This window comes from Gopherus flavomarginatus, chromosome 1 (genome assembly GCF_025201925.1).
Source record: "Gopherus flavomarginatus isolate rGopFla2 chromosome 1, rGopFla2.mat.asm, whole genome shotgun sequence".
NCBI classification, from domain to species: Eukaryota; Metazoa; Chordata; order Testudines; family Testudinidae; genus Gopherus; species Gopherus flavomarginatus.
The window spans coordinates 116,281,145-116,297,784 of NC_066617.1; the positions used below are offsets into that span (position 1 = coordinate 116,281,145).

The 16,640-nt window shown below is 47.0% G+C and overlaps 1 protein-coding gene across 2 annotated transcripts in view; it reads left to right on the forward strand.

The window, feature by feature from the left end:
- The first annotated feature begins 9,262 nt into the window (after positions 1 to 9,262).
- Positions 9,263 to 16,640, forward strand: part of B4GALNT3 (beta-1,4-N-acetyl-galactosaminyltransferase 3) — a 103,125-nt gene continuing 95,747 nt past the window's right edge. For both annotated transcript variants that reach the window (XM_050918127.1, XM_050918137.1), the window contains exon 1: positions 9,263 to 9,545. In XM_050918127.1, coding sequence (XP_050774084.1) covers positions 9,404 to 9,545 — 142 coding nt within the window. In that variant the 5' untranslated portion in view covers positions 9,263 to 9,403. The remainder of the gene's footprint in view (positions 9,546 to 16,640) is intronic.

Below are 16,640 nucleotides of genomic sequence, written 5' to 3' on the forward strand. Positions count from 1 at the left end.
GCTTGTGCTGCAGCTTTCATCTACCTTTAGTTTTTGCTCATAAGAAGCCAGCACTTGGCTTCTTGAGCTCTGTCAATTTTTCAGCTCCTCTGAGTTAAGGAATTGCTCATTGAGTTAGATATTTGCATTTCCTTACATGACAGCCAGTAGGTGCAGGTTGTTTAATTCCGGGTTATTTAAATAAATGTTTTTCTCTTCACAGCTCCCTATTTCCAGTACTGAGTGTCATGTGAAAGGCAAAACCCAGCAGCATGGCAATGGCCCTGTGCTTATTGCAAAGCAAACCTCACTGTACTGCTGTTGTGCCTGTCAAGGCATCTATCCAGCAAAACCCAAGTGCTGCCCAAGCCGCTTTATTTTCAGTGTGTCCCTAGAACATGAACCCTTCTCCACTGCGAAACTTATACTACTGTTGACTCTATAAATCCCTTTCTTTATTTTGGAAACTGTCATAGGTCACCTCCAAGGGCAGAAGGCACAAAATGTTACATTTTCATTTTCTTACATCTGATAAATCCATGTGATGTATATTTAAAAGCATTGCTTCCAATGTCCGTTTCCAAAACAAACCATGCCAGTGGCGTAAAGCTCAAAAGTGACTCTAAATAACCGATCACTGTGCCACTGACAGATCTCAAAAAGTAGTAGCTAATAGGGAATCATTATCAAATGGGGGTGTTTCTGGTGGGGTTCCATGGGGAAAGGTACTAGGCCCAATGCTATTCAACATTTTAATCAATGGTCTGAAAGCAAATATAAAATCACTGCTGGTAAAATTTGCAGATGCCACAGAGACTGGTGAAGTGGTACATGATAAGGAGAAGGCCGTCATACATACCCATTCAAGCAAAATGTATCACTTTGCATTTGGCTGTATTAACATACTTCTAGGAACAAGGAATGCAGGCCATATCTATAGAATAGGGGAACTGTATCCTGAAGAGCAGAGACTTTGGAAAGGATTTAGGGGTCATAGTAGACTAGCACAAGCAACTCAACATGAGCTCTCAGTGCAATCCTGTGGCAAAAAGAGCTAATGTGATCCTTGAATGTATACACAAGGGAGTAGAGAAGTATACAGCATTGGTGAGACCGATACCAGAATACTGTGTACAATTTTGGTATCCATATTTTAAAAGGGATGTTAAAACATTGGAGAGTGACTAATTTTTATGGCTAGAGTCAAGATAATGCCTTGCAGCGACACCTAAAGATCTTCATCTGTTTAGCTTCTCAAAAGAAGATTGAGAAGTGACTTGATGACAATGTGTAAGTACCTTAATAGGGAGACAATACCAAATACTAAAGGGCTCTTTAGCAGAGAAAGGCATAACAGAAACCAGTGGCTGAAAACTGAAACCAGATAAATTTAAATAAGATGCAAATCTTTATCAGTGAGAGTGATCAACCATTGAAACAAACTATCAAGGGAAATGGGGGATTCTCTCTCTCTCTCTCTTCTTCATATCAAGATTGGATGCTTTCCCGGAAGATATGCTTTAGGCAAACAAGTTATTGGGCTCCATACAGGGATATGTGGGTGGAATGTAATGGCCTGTGATACACACGAGGTCAGACTAGATGATCTAATGGTCTCATCTGGCCTTAACTCTGAATTTTCTATAAGTGGAATATTTGTAAGATTTTTTCAGCAATCATGCAGTTGCACCTCTATCAACAACATAATATAGCCATTACCTCAGCTAACCTGCTCAGAGCAAGTTTACACGACTCAGGTAAAAACACCTGTGTCCAGTCTACACAACTGCTTACACCGTTAGTAACACTGCTTTGGAAAAGCACTTTCAAATGTTGCTAGTGTAGGTGGACCTTGTGCATGCAGTCCAGCATTCAGGAGCTGGAATGTACCGACCCAGTAATCATAAACAACTCTGTGATAACGCAAGCAGGCACTTCAACAGGATATGAGACTGAGCTCAGTTTTAACTTTTAAAGCCTTTAATTGACTGGGACCAAGATCCCCTCCTGAACTTCTCACTTTCCTGTACAGTTAGATTTTTGCATATTATGAAATGGTGTAGTGGTGTCAGATAATTTCTTCTTATAACAAACAGATGCATTTAAAACTCTGTTACAGTAAAGTACATAGATCTGCTCAATCAGGATCCTGGCCAGTATGCAGGTCAGGTTCTCCCACATTCAAAACTGCATAATCACTAGAGTTAGTTGAAATTTTTCAGTTGATTTTTTTTTAATTGAGAAAGGGCCTTTTTTTTGTAAATGTGAAAAATTGTATGACAGATGGCTTTAAAAAGTTTGACACTATTTTGTACTAATATTCATAAGTCACTCTGAACTGTAATTCTACCTGTTTTCCCCTTGGAAAATGGCACAGCCTAAACAGTCATTCCCAAGCATGTGGGCCAAGTTGCCATGGTACACAGCTTTAAGATGTCCTACTAGCTGGGATTCTGCACCACATATTTAGTTTACAGCAAGATGGCAGGGACACGGGGTTGGAGATGATATTGACCTGCAAAATAAAAACAAGTGAGGCTTTCACTTGTGCCCCTTTTTAGTGTAAGGCCTGAGCCAAAAAAGGAACGGTGATTTTTTCCCTATTTGTGTTTCCCATTAGTGCAGGCCTTCTCTGCTCTGTAAGGTTCCTTGGTGAATGAAGAACTAGTGAAACTGTGCCATCACAAGTGCCTAAATGCTGAGCAATTGAGAGGGTAAAGGAGTCTTAGGCAGATTATTTAAAACTTTTTTTATTTTTTGGTTGCTTTCTGTTAATCCCTCCAGTGACTAGTGAACTATTTGAAGAAAGGACCTCTTTGCTGAAGTGTCCAAACAGCTGCCCCTTCAGTTAAGTTGTACAACTGCATGCTTTGAACCCCCCCTACCAGCAGTCTGGTTGCATACTCAGGGCCTCTAGACAAGGATTGGATGTCCACTTAAACTGAGTAAACACCATGTCTTGTAAACTCTATTGCTTTGGGTGGGGGGAACACATTACAAATTATTAATAGTTTATTGTTTTATTAAGGAAATCCAAGTGGGTGCTCTGTTACACAACAGAGCTTCAATGCCAATGCAAGTGGGTGTCTTGCTACACAGACAACAAGGGCTGCATTGATTGAAATGAGTGTGATTTAAAGAACAAGCTTGGATTTCACCAACCATACTTATCCAGGACTCTCTGAACTCTGCTAGATTGATTTAGAGATCTGATGCTGTTGCTTTTACTGTAAACATCTATCTTGGGCTGTGGTTACAACACACAGTACCAAGGTTCTGATATTCTATCCAGTACATCATCATTTTTCAATTGCAGATGTGCAAGTTGCAACCTGCTCAACATTTTCACAGAGGCAATACTACAGAGTTTTATTTTGTGTAGCATCTTTCATAAAAACTACTGCCACCATGGGTGGCTGGTGACCAGCCTCCTGGGAAGGCTAACCTCCAGGGCCTCCTCTTGTGCCCGAGGCCCCGGCTCCTTTCCCTTCTGCCTCCCCCTCCCCTGCAGGAACTCAAAGCACCCCCACTGTGGCCCCAGCACCAGATGGCGGGGTGGGCGAGGCCCCAGCCCTGGTGTACCACAGCCTCAGCGCCCACTACCTCTGGGCAGTGTGGCCAGAGCACCCGCAGCCCCAGGGCTCCGGGCTGCCAGGCAGTGCGGTCGCCGCACCCCCCCGTCACAGTGCTCAGGCGGCCAGCACCAGCTGCCCTGGCGGCCTCAAGTCACTACAGGAGGCACTCTGGCCTGGGGGCGGGGCCACGCTAGGCAGTTTGGGGAGGCAAAGCCTCCCCTTCCCTATGATACCTGCCTGCCTATGACTGTAACATGCTTTACAGAATTAAACCAGATAGTATATAAGTTACAGAAAACATATTGCATGTGCAACACATTTTGTAATTTAAAATGTAAAGCATTTAGTTATAGGGCAAATGAGAGAGAGAAAGGAGGAAATGTAGGCAAGGAACCAAATATATTTCAATATGAGATTTCAAAAAAAAAAAAAGAGGTAAATTGAGATTTTCAAGGGATTCAGACATATGCCTTCCATTACAATTAATGCAAAGCATTTATAAATCTCCTAGACTGCTTTGAAAAATCTCAGCTGGAGAATCCACGAGGTGGAGAGATGCAGAAAATCTGCTCCTGATTGCAGGAACTGAAAATGCAAACTGTGAGAAGAGATGAAGAGAAGATAGGCTCTAGATATGCAAAGAGAGGCAATTGTGAGGTCCTGAATAGAAAAAGACATCAAGTGCCTTGCAGTCAAGGATGGTAGTTTTCACCTGGATCTTGAAATGAATGAGCCAGTGGAGATGTTTGGAGATGGAGCTGATATTAAAACTATTGTCAGTACATCTAAAAAGGGTACGGAGCTTCATGCCACACATTCTGGATAGGGTTGCCAACTTTCTAATCCAGCAGTTCTCAAACTGTGGATCAGGAACCCAAAGTGGGTCATGACCCTGTTTTCATGGAGTAGGGTGACCAGACAGCAAATGTGAAAAATCTGGATGAGGGTGGGGGGTAATAGGAGCCTACATAAGAAAAAGACCCAAAAATCGGTACTATCCCTATAAAATCAGGACACCTGGTGACCCCTTTCATGGGGTAGCCAGGGCTGGCATTAGGTTAGCTGGGGCCTGGGGCTGAAGCCAAAGTCCACGCCCCCGATCTGGGGCCAAAGCCTGAGCCCCATTGCCCAGAGCCGAAGCCTGAGCCCCACTGCCCAGGGCCAAAGCTGAAACCTGTCAGACTCAGGCTTCAGCTTCATTCCTGGATGTTACAGGCCCCCCCGCCCAGATCTGAAGTCCTTTGGCTTTGGCCCCCCACTGCCCTAATTGGGGGCTTGGGTGGGCCAAGGCTTCATTCCCCCCTCCTGATGTCATGTAGTAATTTTTGTTGTCAGAAGGAGGTTGCAGTGCAATGAAGTTTGAGAACTCCCGTTCTAATCGCATAAAACCAGACACCCTAGCCCCACCCATCCCTCATGCCCACCCCCCCCGCTCACTACATTCCCCCTTCCTCCCTCACTTTCACTGGCTGGGGCAGAGGTGGGATGTGAGAGCGAGTGGCGCTGGGGATGAGGGATTTGGGGTGCAGGAGGGGCCTTCAGGCTGGGGGGTGGAGCCAAGGGATTTGGAATATGGGAAGGGGCTGCAGGTTGAGGCAGGGGGTTGCGGTGTGGGAGGGTGATATAGGCTCTGGGCTGGGGGTGGGGGCTCTGGGGTGGAGCTGGGGAGGAGAGGTTTGGGGTGCAGGCAGGGGCTCCAGGCTTGGGGGTGGGACCGAGGGACTTGGAGTGTGGGAGGGGTCTGTGGGTTGAGGCAGGGGGTTGGGTGCAGGAGGGGATGTGCACTCTGGGGTGGGGCCAGAGGGTGAGAGGGGCTCTTGGCTAGGGCAGGGGACTGGGGTGCAGGAGGGCTGAGGACTCTGGCTAGGGGTGTGTGCTCTGGGGTAGGCCCAAGGATGAGGGGTTTTGAGTACAGGAGGGGGCTCCAGGTTTGAAGGAGGGCTTAGGGATGGGGCAGCGGCTTGTGGTGTGGGTTTATCTCTGGCGGCTCCCGGTCAGCGGCGCAGTGGGGCTAAGGCAGGTTCCCTGCTTGTCCTGACTCCGTGCTGAGCCCCAGAAGCGGCCAGCAGGTCCAGCTCCAAGGTGGGGGGGGGCCTAGGAAGTTCAACGCGCTGTTCTCATCCACAGGCACTGCTGCTCCCACCCCCCCACCCCCCAGTTCCCATTGGCTGTGGTTCCCAGACCATGGGAGTGTGGAGCCAGTGCTTGGGGCAGGGACAGCACGCGGAGTCTCAGCACCCCACCTAGGAGCTGGACCTGCTGGCCACTTTCAGGGTGCAGCACGGTGACAGGACAGGTACGGACTAACCTGCTTTAGCACTGCTAACTGGACATTCTGGTCGAAAACCGGACACCTGGCAACACCAATTCTGGAGTCTGGACAGCTGGAACTTGGGGAGTTCCATAGTCAAGGCCTGAGGAGATAAAAGCATGAATGAAGCATTCAGCAAATGGGGAGGGAGTGGGGACTGCTGATGCAATGGTGTGAAGGAGTATACCTACACTACGGAAACTATACTGTCATAGCTGTGCCAGCGTAGCCCTATAGCATAGACATAGTCTACACCGACAAAAGGGGTTTTTCTGCCAGTAAAGGAACACCACTTCCCCGAACAACATCAGCTACATCGACAGAAGCATTCTTCTGTCAACACAGCTGCATCTACACTGGGGGTAATGTCAGCACAGCTATGTCAGTCCGAGGCGTGTTTTTTCACATCCCTGACAGATGTCGCTATGCTGACGTAACTGTCAAGTATACAGAAGCCTAGAAGGTAATGGGTGGCAATGAACAGATATTACAGATACAGGAGTTGTACAAGGAGCAGGTGAACTGTGGTATAGATGTTGGAAACAAATAGGAAGTCTGAGTCAAGAAGGGAGGTTAGGAGCTGTATTTTAAGATGCTGCTTCTGCCTAAGAGAAACACTTCTGCCTTTGAGACATTTTGATTAAGGAAGCTGAGATGAAGCCCCAAGTTTATGTGGTTGAAACATAATGTGACTGAGACCATCATACAGAATGTAGGTGGGGATGGAAAGGTGAAAAAGAGTCAGTAGAGCTGCTGAAAGTTATGTATAGTTGGGTGTCATCACTATAGAGCTGGTAATTAGTGAAAATATGATGGAAATGGGAGTGGTAGACAGAAAGGAAAAAAGGCAGAGAATTGAAACTTTTGCAACTCCACAGAGGAGGGGCCTTGGCACAGTGCTAAAAGCCATTTGTAGAAACAGTGATTTGGTAACTAGAAGCAAAACCATGATGAAAGGGAAGCAAAGATGCCTGTGATGTTGCACGCTATATGATTTTATGAAAATATGCTAATGAGTGTGAATATAATGTAACTGGAATATGCTTCATGCAAAAGGTCTCTTGTAAGGTATCATTACAAAGCTTATAATCTACTGAGTGTGGTCATCCTATTTTTATGTAGGTATCATTCTTGTATCTGAAACTAGAAATATGAAATATAATTCTGAGGGCCTATTGTAATTATGCAAAGTGTGGGCCATTAATGGTGGTTTGGAATCTTGATGGCTCCCATCAACCACAACAATTGACTGTGTATGGCTCTGCTTGCTTGCAGGCCTTCTTGTGAGTCAGGCTGGGAGGAATGAAGGCTTGGGGTCTCACAGGACATGCAACCTTGTCACCTGGTACTAAAATCCATCTTGAATCTGTTTTTTTTTTTCCATTTAGAAAGGGTGGTGAGCCAGAAAGACAAAAGATTCCCACCTTGTGCCAAAGCTATATAAAAGTGTGGAACAGAACAAAGGGAGCGGCAATAATGAGAAATCCCCTAGCTAGCACCTGAACTGGAACAAGGGCTGTACCAGGGGAAAGGATTGTGCCCAGACTAGGAAGGCATCCAGTCTGTGACAGAAACTTATTGAAACATCTGAGGCTGCGATTTTATCTGTAATCAGTTTTCTTACTGTATTCGGTTTAGACTTCCGTGTTTTATTTTATTTTGCTTGGTAATTCACTTTTTTCTGTCTGTTACTATTTGGAACCCCTGAAATCCTACTTTTTGTATTTAATACAATCATTTTTTACTTATTAATTAACCCAGAGTATATATTAATACCTGGGGGACGGGAGAGCAAACAGCTGTGCATCTCTCTCTATCAGTGTTATAGAGGGCAAACAATTTATGAGTTTACTCTGTATAAGCTTTATACAGGGTAAAACGGATTTATTTGGGGTTTGGACCCCATTGGGAACTGGGCATCTGGGTGATGGAGACAGGAACACTTCTTAAGCTGTTTTCAGTTAAGCCTGAAGCTTTTGCAGGATGTTGTTCAGACCTGGGTCTGGGTCTGTAGCAGGCTAGCGTGTCTGGCTGAAACAGGCAGGGTTCTGGAGCCCCAAACTGGCAGGGAAAACAGGTTAGAAGTAGTCTCAGCACATTAGGTGGCAGTCCCAAGGGGGTTTCTGTGATCCAACCCGTCACAATGTCTGTATAGTATAGCTACAGAGTAGGCCCTCAATTCAAAGGCTGCATTTATTATCAAGAAGTTAACCAAAAAATTCTAGCAGGTTCAACGGACAAATTATTGACACTTCCTTTGAAGATAGAACTATGCCTCCCACCCCTAAAACATACAGTGTTTTTGACTAGTATTAAAGAAACCATTGCTCAAGTAAATCAACTGCCAACACCAGCCCCAGTGTCTAACCTCCCCTTTCTGAACAAGCTAATAGAGAACCCAGCAGAGCCTATTTCAACTTCACCTACCCACTGCTCATAAAAGGCTTCTTTCCCACATGGGATTCATACTACCACAGAGAATTATTACTGTTGGTGCTGATGGACAAGGGCCTTTCCTGAGAGACATCAGTGCCTGAATGAGGAGCACCTGGCTGAAAATAAACCCAAACAAGACAGAGTTAATGCTAATGAAGAACTCACCATCACCACTATATCATCCCAGGTGTCCACCTTTCAGATCAAGATAGCTCACAGGGTCAAGTTTCCTTAGGGCTACTGGATATCCAGACAGCAAGGTCTGCTAAAATTCCACTAACAGCTGACTAGGAGGCTGCACCCCACAGTAGCAAATTCAGAATTTGATCATTGTGACTTCACATTTGTGACTTCTAATATAGCTATTGTACCTAGGAATGAAGCTTTTCAGGGTGAAGCATTTTCAGGTAGTTGAGAATGCAGCAGCCTGCTGGCTTAGTAACACAGGCCACCTAGAGCACATCACCCTGTGCTTCACTCACTACATTAGATCCCATGTAAATAATGGGTGATATTGTTTAAAGAGTCAGTCCTTTTGTTCAAAGATCTCCATTGACTTGACCCCACATGCATGAGCAGCCACTTTGCATTTGCAGCAGTGACTTCCCATGACAGCCACGGTCCATAAGAAAATTGGGAGAGCCATCGACAAGGATGAGATTTGAAGGCACAGGAAACGAAGCTATTTTGTCAGCCCGCCGAATTCCCTTCCAAGCCCGCCGGGGGTGGCTGGCAGCAGGGCAAAGGTGGGGCAGCTGGCGCCCAGGGATCCCCCGCCTGAGCCACCAGCAGGGCCAAAAACGGCGCGAGAGAGACAGGGGAGAAGAGCCGCTGTAACCGGAGACGAAGGCTAGAGTCCCGCCCCTGGAGAGGGGTGTGCCTGGGGCTGCACAGCTTGAGGAGACGGGGGAAGCCGGGCTCAGCGGCCGCGCTTGCAGAGAGGGACAGGGCGGGAGTCGAGCAGAGTCTGGAGGGGGAGCCAGAGCCTAGAGACTGTGGGGCGAGCAGGTGACGGCTGGGGCGGAGATCCCCCCCACCCCCGGGGGCACAGCATGTCCCGGAGCCCCGCTGCAGGCTGGCACTGGGCGACCTGAGCAGCGGGATGAGGAGCCGCCCGCTGGGGAAGGTGCTGCGGAGGCGGTTCGGGCTGCTGCTGGCCCTCGGGGTGCTGATCGTGGGGCTCTGGGCCGCCTACCTGGAGCTGGTGGCGTCGGCGGAGGCCGGCGGGCACCCCCTGAACCACAGTGAGTCTCCCCAGGGGCGAGGCGGGCAGGGCTGGGTCCGCGGGACTTGCCGGGGTGCGGAGCCTCCCCGGCCCAGGAGGGGAGCCCTGATCCTGCCCCCCCTCCACCCTCTCTGCCATGTGGCCCCACCGCAGCTCGCGGCACAAATTCGTCCCGCGGAAAGGGGCGAGGGCGGAGCTGCGGGGCAGAGCCCTGCGCTCTTCGGGACTGGGGCACGGACGGGCTGCTACCTCCCAACGCCGGCGAGTGGGATCGCTGCCCTCAGAAAGGAGGAATCCCTAGCTCGGCCGCTGCCGGCGGGGGGGGGGAACGCGTGCTGTCTGGGGGGGAGAGGGAAAGGTGAGGGGGCGCAGCATTGTCGTCTGCTTTTTGACGTGGATGGGGAATCTTATGTGTTTCCTGCCACCTGGCCCTTCCTTCTCTCCGCTCGGTATTGCTTCCATGTAGAGAACACCTGGACCCTCCCACTTATCATAAACATGGGACGCTATCAGACTAATCCTGTTTTCTAAACAAACATCCCCTTCCCTGGGTTGGTAACACAGATTAGAACACTAGAGGATGGTAAAGATCTCATTTACAGTCACTGTTTCCTGATCGTTATTTCTTTTGTATTTGCATTTCTTCCCCCTTTGGCCATGAAAATCGAAGAAGTCAGTTTCCCATTTGTTTTTAGTCAATTTTGTTGTCAGGTTCTTCAGCCTGCAAAAGCATTGGTTCCTAATACAATGGTGTTTCCCACAGTGTGGCACATGCATAAAGGATTAGCCCTGGTTGCAGACAGGCTTTGCAATGCTCTCCAGAATCGTAGCTTTCTTTTTTAAAAACTGTAAGCCTCTAGCTGTTCTGATGCAAACAAAACTTTCAAAATGTGACCCAACTATAATCTATGCAGCAATGTTTACCTGAGTTTGCAAAGAGCCTGGAACAATAACTCTTTCATGTGAGTTGTCCTCTTCCTTCATTTTAGTGGGTGCTAACTCAGATGCCATGATACTTGTCAGTGGTGTTAAGTGTTAATTATGTCAATCTTAATTAAAGCCTGTTAAAATGGAGATGAAGTATATTTTGAAGATTTACATAAGCTGTTCTGAGTCATTGCTTGTTTTGGGGAGGCCAGTAATAACCTAGCTGGGTTGTAAGCAGGTACAATTGGTTTCATTTGTCTGAAGAGGACTGAGCTTTCAAAAGTTTGGGAAATGCTGCTATTGCAGGTGTTTATTTGGAAACAACTATTTCTATGAGTGGATTTATTTTTTTTTTAATTATAGGAACATTTTGATGGCCTGTTTGTTTGGGTTTTACACAAATCTACATTTTGAGCCAAGTCTGAGCTGTCTCTCTTCACAGCCCACTTTGGCCCTTTTAACTATTAATGTTTTTAAGCATCCCATTTCCTCCACATCTCTTAAATCATTTGATCCTTAGTTTTAGAGGACAAGGGGAATGGGGCCTAAATTCTAAAAATCAAAACCTGAGCCAATACTGAGCTTCATGACCAAACAGGTGTCCACCTTCACAGAGTTCATTGCAGGAGCTGGGCTTTACACTAGGCCCACCTGTTATGTCAACTCTGTTCTCTTGGGTAAAATATTTTTTTGGTTAAACTGTTGCTTTTAACAATGACAGAGGTTTAATCCTCCTAGCTATGATGCTCTATAATCAAGCCTGTTGATTTAAACTGACCTTCAGCTATGGACAGCTTTTACAACTAGGGGCATTCATTGGGGTTTGTTTGCTGCAGAAAATGGAAATAGAGTACAATATAATTTTCCTTTGTATAATACCTTCTATACAATCTATCCATCACAGTGTCTAAAACTGTATCTCTTGAATGCAAATTCCTAAATGACAGAGGAATGGTGGAATGAGGAGACATGGACAAAGTTCAAAATGGGATATTTTGAGGTATTTCAAAGAGAGTCATAGTTTCAGATGTCATGAGCCACCAAAGAAAAAGCTTTCATACTAGCAGTGAGGAGATGGTAGGAAGGCACAAGTGGCAAGAGCAAGAAAGTAAAGAGAGGCAGGGAGCAAGTAAACCTTAGTGATTTGTGTTCTGTTTCCTCCTCTGCTCCTGGAGGTATGAATTGTACTAGCACATGGGAAAAGTCCTTGTACCTATTGGGTTTTCTGGGAACTGGGCAGGCAGAAGCCCACCCAATGCTAAAGGATCCCCCTCAGCCTAAGGGGAGTATCTACAGGACCTCAAAAACCCAACTGATTTCGGGGAACAACTAATGAAAGAACAGGGACAGTGGTGGGTAAAAGCCTTTTCATCTTAAGAAAGGCACTCAGTACTGTCACCCCTACCAGCTTCCCACCAAATAAGGAAATCTAGTGACATCTCTTTAAAAAAAACCCCACACACAAAACATTTTCTCTCTCCAGCTCCCTGCTGGAGACTCCATGAAGCCAGCTAGGGACATTGCTCTTGGTTTTATGTGGAAGGTGATCAGATACTACTTTTAAAATGCTAAAATGAATAAACAGATAGCTGGTACTAGGCTGCAGTACAGCAGGGACAGAGCAAACGTGCATATACAAGGAGTGCTCGGAGAGCTCAGTCTCCCTCAACACCTTAATAATCTAGAGTCCTATTTTCCTGGCAGGGTGGGGAGGACCATGCTAACTGCCAACAGTAACAAAAGGTCATCTGTGACTCTCCCTCCTACCTCATTACCTATAAAGACCTGTTTTGTTTGAAAAGAAATCAGAGGTAGGAATGAAAAACAAATAGTGTTTGTTTCCCTTGGGCTAGTACAGCTCAGTAAGTGTTTCACCTGTTGGGGGCAGAGGCAGCTTTGGTTTTGATTCCATTGTGGTGGTCTTTTCTGAGACCCCTGAGATCTGAAGGAGAAGGGAGATTTTCAGAGCTATTCAGTCTTCTCTTGTTTTTGGATCCCCTTCCTTCCCAGTCTCCCAGGTGGAAATATCTGCTGCAAGGCACAACAAGGCACCAGTCAGTATTTATATTAGCAACTTTTCTGATGCAACAGCCTCCGTGTTTGTTGTTTTAAAACCCATGGGCAATTCATTTTCAGTAATTTTCCAGGCAAGAGAGCTTAGACTCTCTCTGTCAGTGGCAGAGAATCCTAGACCTGTTCGGGTTGGAAGGGGACCTACTGTAGATCAGCATTTCCATTCCCAGGTTTGTGACTGAGTTCTCTCAACTGTCTCTAGATGGTGCTTATGGAATAGCCTATGTGTTGAAGCCCAGCTGATACTTCCTTTATGACCATGGAATACTTTTCAAAGAAGTGAGCTCTCACCTCCCCCCCCCCCGCCCCCCAGCCAATCTGGAGTCACCAGAAATACTCCCATCCCCTATTTCCACTACTCACAGAGCAGAGCTCAAGTTATGAGGATGCTGTAGTGCTGCACTGCTTCTCCAGCCATCAGAATCCATTTTGCAGAGCGAGGCTGAAGTCAACCCAGTTTCTTCCAAGCTTTGTTTCCCCACAACAACATTTTTGTAGGGTGAGGGGAGACATTGTCAAATGGGCTCACACTGGTATGGACCCTACAAGTAGAAGTATAGAAGCTAAGGCCTGATCCTCCTCTCACATAAGTAACTCCACCAAACTCAATGGATTTAAACAAGAGTAAAAGAGTCTTAGTGAGATGAGAATTAGATTCTAATTGTATACACTGCAAAGGTCAATCCTCAGCTGGTGTAAATCAGTGTCCATTGACTTCAATGGATCTACATTGGTTTATTCCTGCTGAGGATCAGGTTCCAAATGTCCATTTGAGTGTAAACTTAGAAGGGTTGGAGACTAGGTTATGGTCTACACTGGGTGGGGGGGAGGAAGAAGAGGAATCAATCTAAGTTATGCAATTTCAGCTACATGAATAACATAGCTGAAGTCAACATACTTAGATCTACTTACTGCAGTAAGTTGAAGGCTGATGCTCCCCTGTTGACTCGGCCTGCACCCTCTCACACTGGAGGAGTACCAGAGTCAACAGGAGAGCAACCAGCAGTCGATTTATTGCATCTAGACTAGACACAATAAATCTACCCCACTGGATCAATTGCTGCCCATCCATCCAGTGCGTAATGTAGATATGCCCTGACAGATGAGCTGGAGTCAGTTTTGATTCAGAACATGCAGTCTGGATCAGATGTTTGGACTGAGGTGAGTAGTTTGGGCTATTTTCCTAGTAGAATGGGAAGACTTTCTGTGAATGAAGGTATGGCAGGGCAACAACTCACCAGGGCAGTGCCTCCTGCTGGTTATCCTGGGAATTAGCTTTTTCCAGCCCAGAGCGCCCTCTGCAGGCCAGTAGCTCACCTTCCACTGACTCCTCAGACCCCAGTTCCCCTTCTCTGCAGTACCCCCACAGTCTCTGGGTTTCCCCACCCAAAGGAGCCCCCAACCCTCTATCCTCCCCTTGCCTTAGTGGCTACTGCCAGTCATCGCCTAGCCCTCATTCACTGGGGCAGACTGCAGTCTATAAACCACTCATCATTAGCAAGGGGGGATTGGAGCAGCTGCCTCTGCCTATATCTGGGCTGCCCCTCTGCAGTCTTAGTACCCTTTTATGGGCCTTTAGCTTGGCCTGCAGGCTGGATCTCCTCAGCACTGCTCCACCCTAAATACCCTTCTCAACTTCCCAGGCAGCCAGGTCCTTCTCTCTCAATGAAGCTAGAGAGTGTCTATCCCAATTTCTGGTGCTCAGCCCTCTTATAGAGCCAGCTGTGGCTTGATTGGGGTGTGACTCCAGCTGTGGCTACTTCTCCCAATCAGCCTTTCTTTTCCCAGCTGTAGCCCTCTCCAGGGCTGTTTTAACCCCTCCAGGCAGGAACAGGGTGGTCACCCTGCTACAGAAGGGAATACATCAAAGTAGCAAATTAGAGCATGGACCATCATCCTTGAAGGACTGAGTCCACTGCTTTCAGAGAGATGCTTGAATCAGCAATCACTGCGCACACACACACCTCCGCCCCCCAGATTTCAGTTCAATTAAGTTGTTAGTTTCTGATCACATTTCATTTTCCCAAGCTATTGCTTATTGCCTGGAAGTCTGACTGATAAGAATGTGACATCTCATTGGCAGTAGTAAAAGAACTTGGTTGTCTGATTGGGATTTTTAGGATCGTTAAATGAACATATTGACAATCAAATGAGGAAAAACAAGGAAGCTGGCATGAGCTGCAGACAGCATAGGGAAAGCAAAGCAGTGGGTCAGTGATGGGCAGCTCTTCTCACCCAGGGTATATCTGTCATCATTTGAAATAAGCTGCCGCAGGCAGTAAATTGACCCTCTGGGAAGGAATCTGAGGAGTCATAGACAGTTTGTTCACCCCCCACCATTGACAGGAGCTCAACTCTTTGATGTGGGGCTGTTAGTGGAAAACCTTTGCAGTCAAGAGAGCTGGAGACGGAGTAGCTTTGTTTTTTCTAAATGGAATGTATTGTTCGGGAAAGGTGCTGAACTGACCATACTGGAAATTGAAGCCCTCTCTCAATAGAACACTGGAAGCCAAATTATCTGCTCTGAATTATGCTCACACACAATACCATTGACTTAATGGCACGGAGGTGGATAGAGGACTTCTGGCTGGGCCACCACATCTTGTCCCATCAGATGCTGTTTCTCTACCATCCCCTGGTGGAAAGCCTGGAAACTGTAGGAATTGCCCAGTCGAGCACCAGCTCCTGCTGCTTTCATTTCACTTCCCTTGCCTGGCGAATCCTCATGTCACCATCTAAGGTGGGGGGGAAATGTCAAGGGAGCAGAGTCCAAGCCAGATGCATCAGGGGAGCTTTTCCTCTGCTTTTAGAAGAGGAATGAGAGCTGCACTCCCTGGTGCTCTACCTTACATTAACACCTAAGAGGTAGTGAACAAAGTGAAAAGCAATCCTTGAACCCCATAAAATTCAGAGGTTAGGGATTTTGAAAATATCAGTTGTTCTTGCATAGATTGTGATACATTCTGCAGCAGAGGCAGAGGTGTCTCATGAAGCTATGAAAAGTACAAACAGTCCCAACAAGCATTGAATTTCCTTCTTGCAGGTGTGAGTGACACACTGAGTAATCAAGACCTCTGTGTGAAGGATTGGATTAGATTGCTTGGAGGGTGTCACTGGTTGGAACAAGGTAACCAGAGGCCGTTCCTAAACCTGTCCCTCCCACTCTTCTCTGTTCCTCCTCATTTCTTTATGCAGGGTGTGATACAGCATGGCCAGAGGGCAGCAGGAGACGGTTAGAAGGGAGCCTTATTCCCTGTAAGGGGAAGAAAGTTTGCTACAGATTAACTAGAGCACCTGCAGTCAGTCACATAATAAAACACCCCTGCTTCAATCAGACAGTGTGGGAGTTGAAGCAGAGGACAGTTTAGAGAAGTGCTGTGGTACAAGACCCTAGGTAAGGGGCACATGGCTTGTGCAGAGGGAGAGCAGGAAGCCCCCCACAAGCTGAAGAGCAGGAGAGGAAAGTAGTCCAGGGGAAGGAACTGCCAGTTCAAGTGTTTCACCACTATCCTCAGGGTCCCTGGGCTGGGACCTGGAGTAGAGGGTGGGCCAGGTCCCTCCTTCTCCACTCCCCTCTTCAAAGACACTAGTGGGGCAATTAATATTCCAATTCAGGGGCAAGAAATGGTGCCCTGAACCCCTTCCATAGAAGAGAAAGTGTGAGACTGATCATAATAGTGCTGGCAATTTGCCACATGGGCCAGCTCCAGTGTTTTTGTTGCCCCAAGTGGTGGGGCGGGGGGGGGGAAGCTATGATTGGTGGCAGCTCTAGTCCACTGCTTCATTCACTAATGCTAGGAGTGTACTGTCTTTCTGTCTTGTTTGTGATGGACTGAGCAATGAATGGTTCTGTCTGGTTTCCAGGGTCTAGTGCAGCAGCTCTCCTAACACAATAGTACATAGTCCCAGTGTCTGAGGTGGAGAATGAGAAGGGCTCTGAAGAAACCAGACAAATGAGCTAATAATACCCCTTTTAAAGGGCCATGGGCCTCTTTTGGCAGGACCTTCTTTCCTTCTCCCAGCATGCAACTCCTGGCTCCCTTCCCTCTGTGCCTCCCCAGAGCAGGCCCTTTTCTCTTTCCTGGGGGTGGGCTCTTTTGCCTCCAGGGTATGA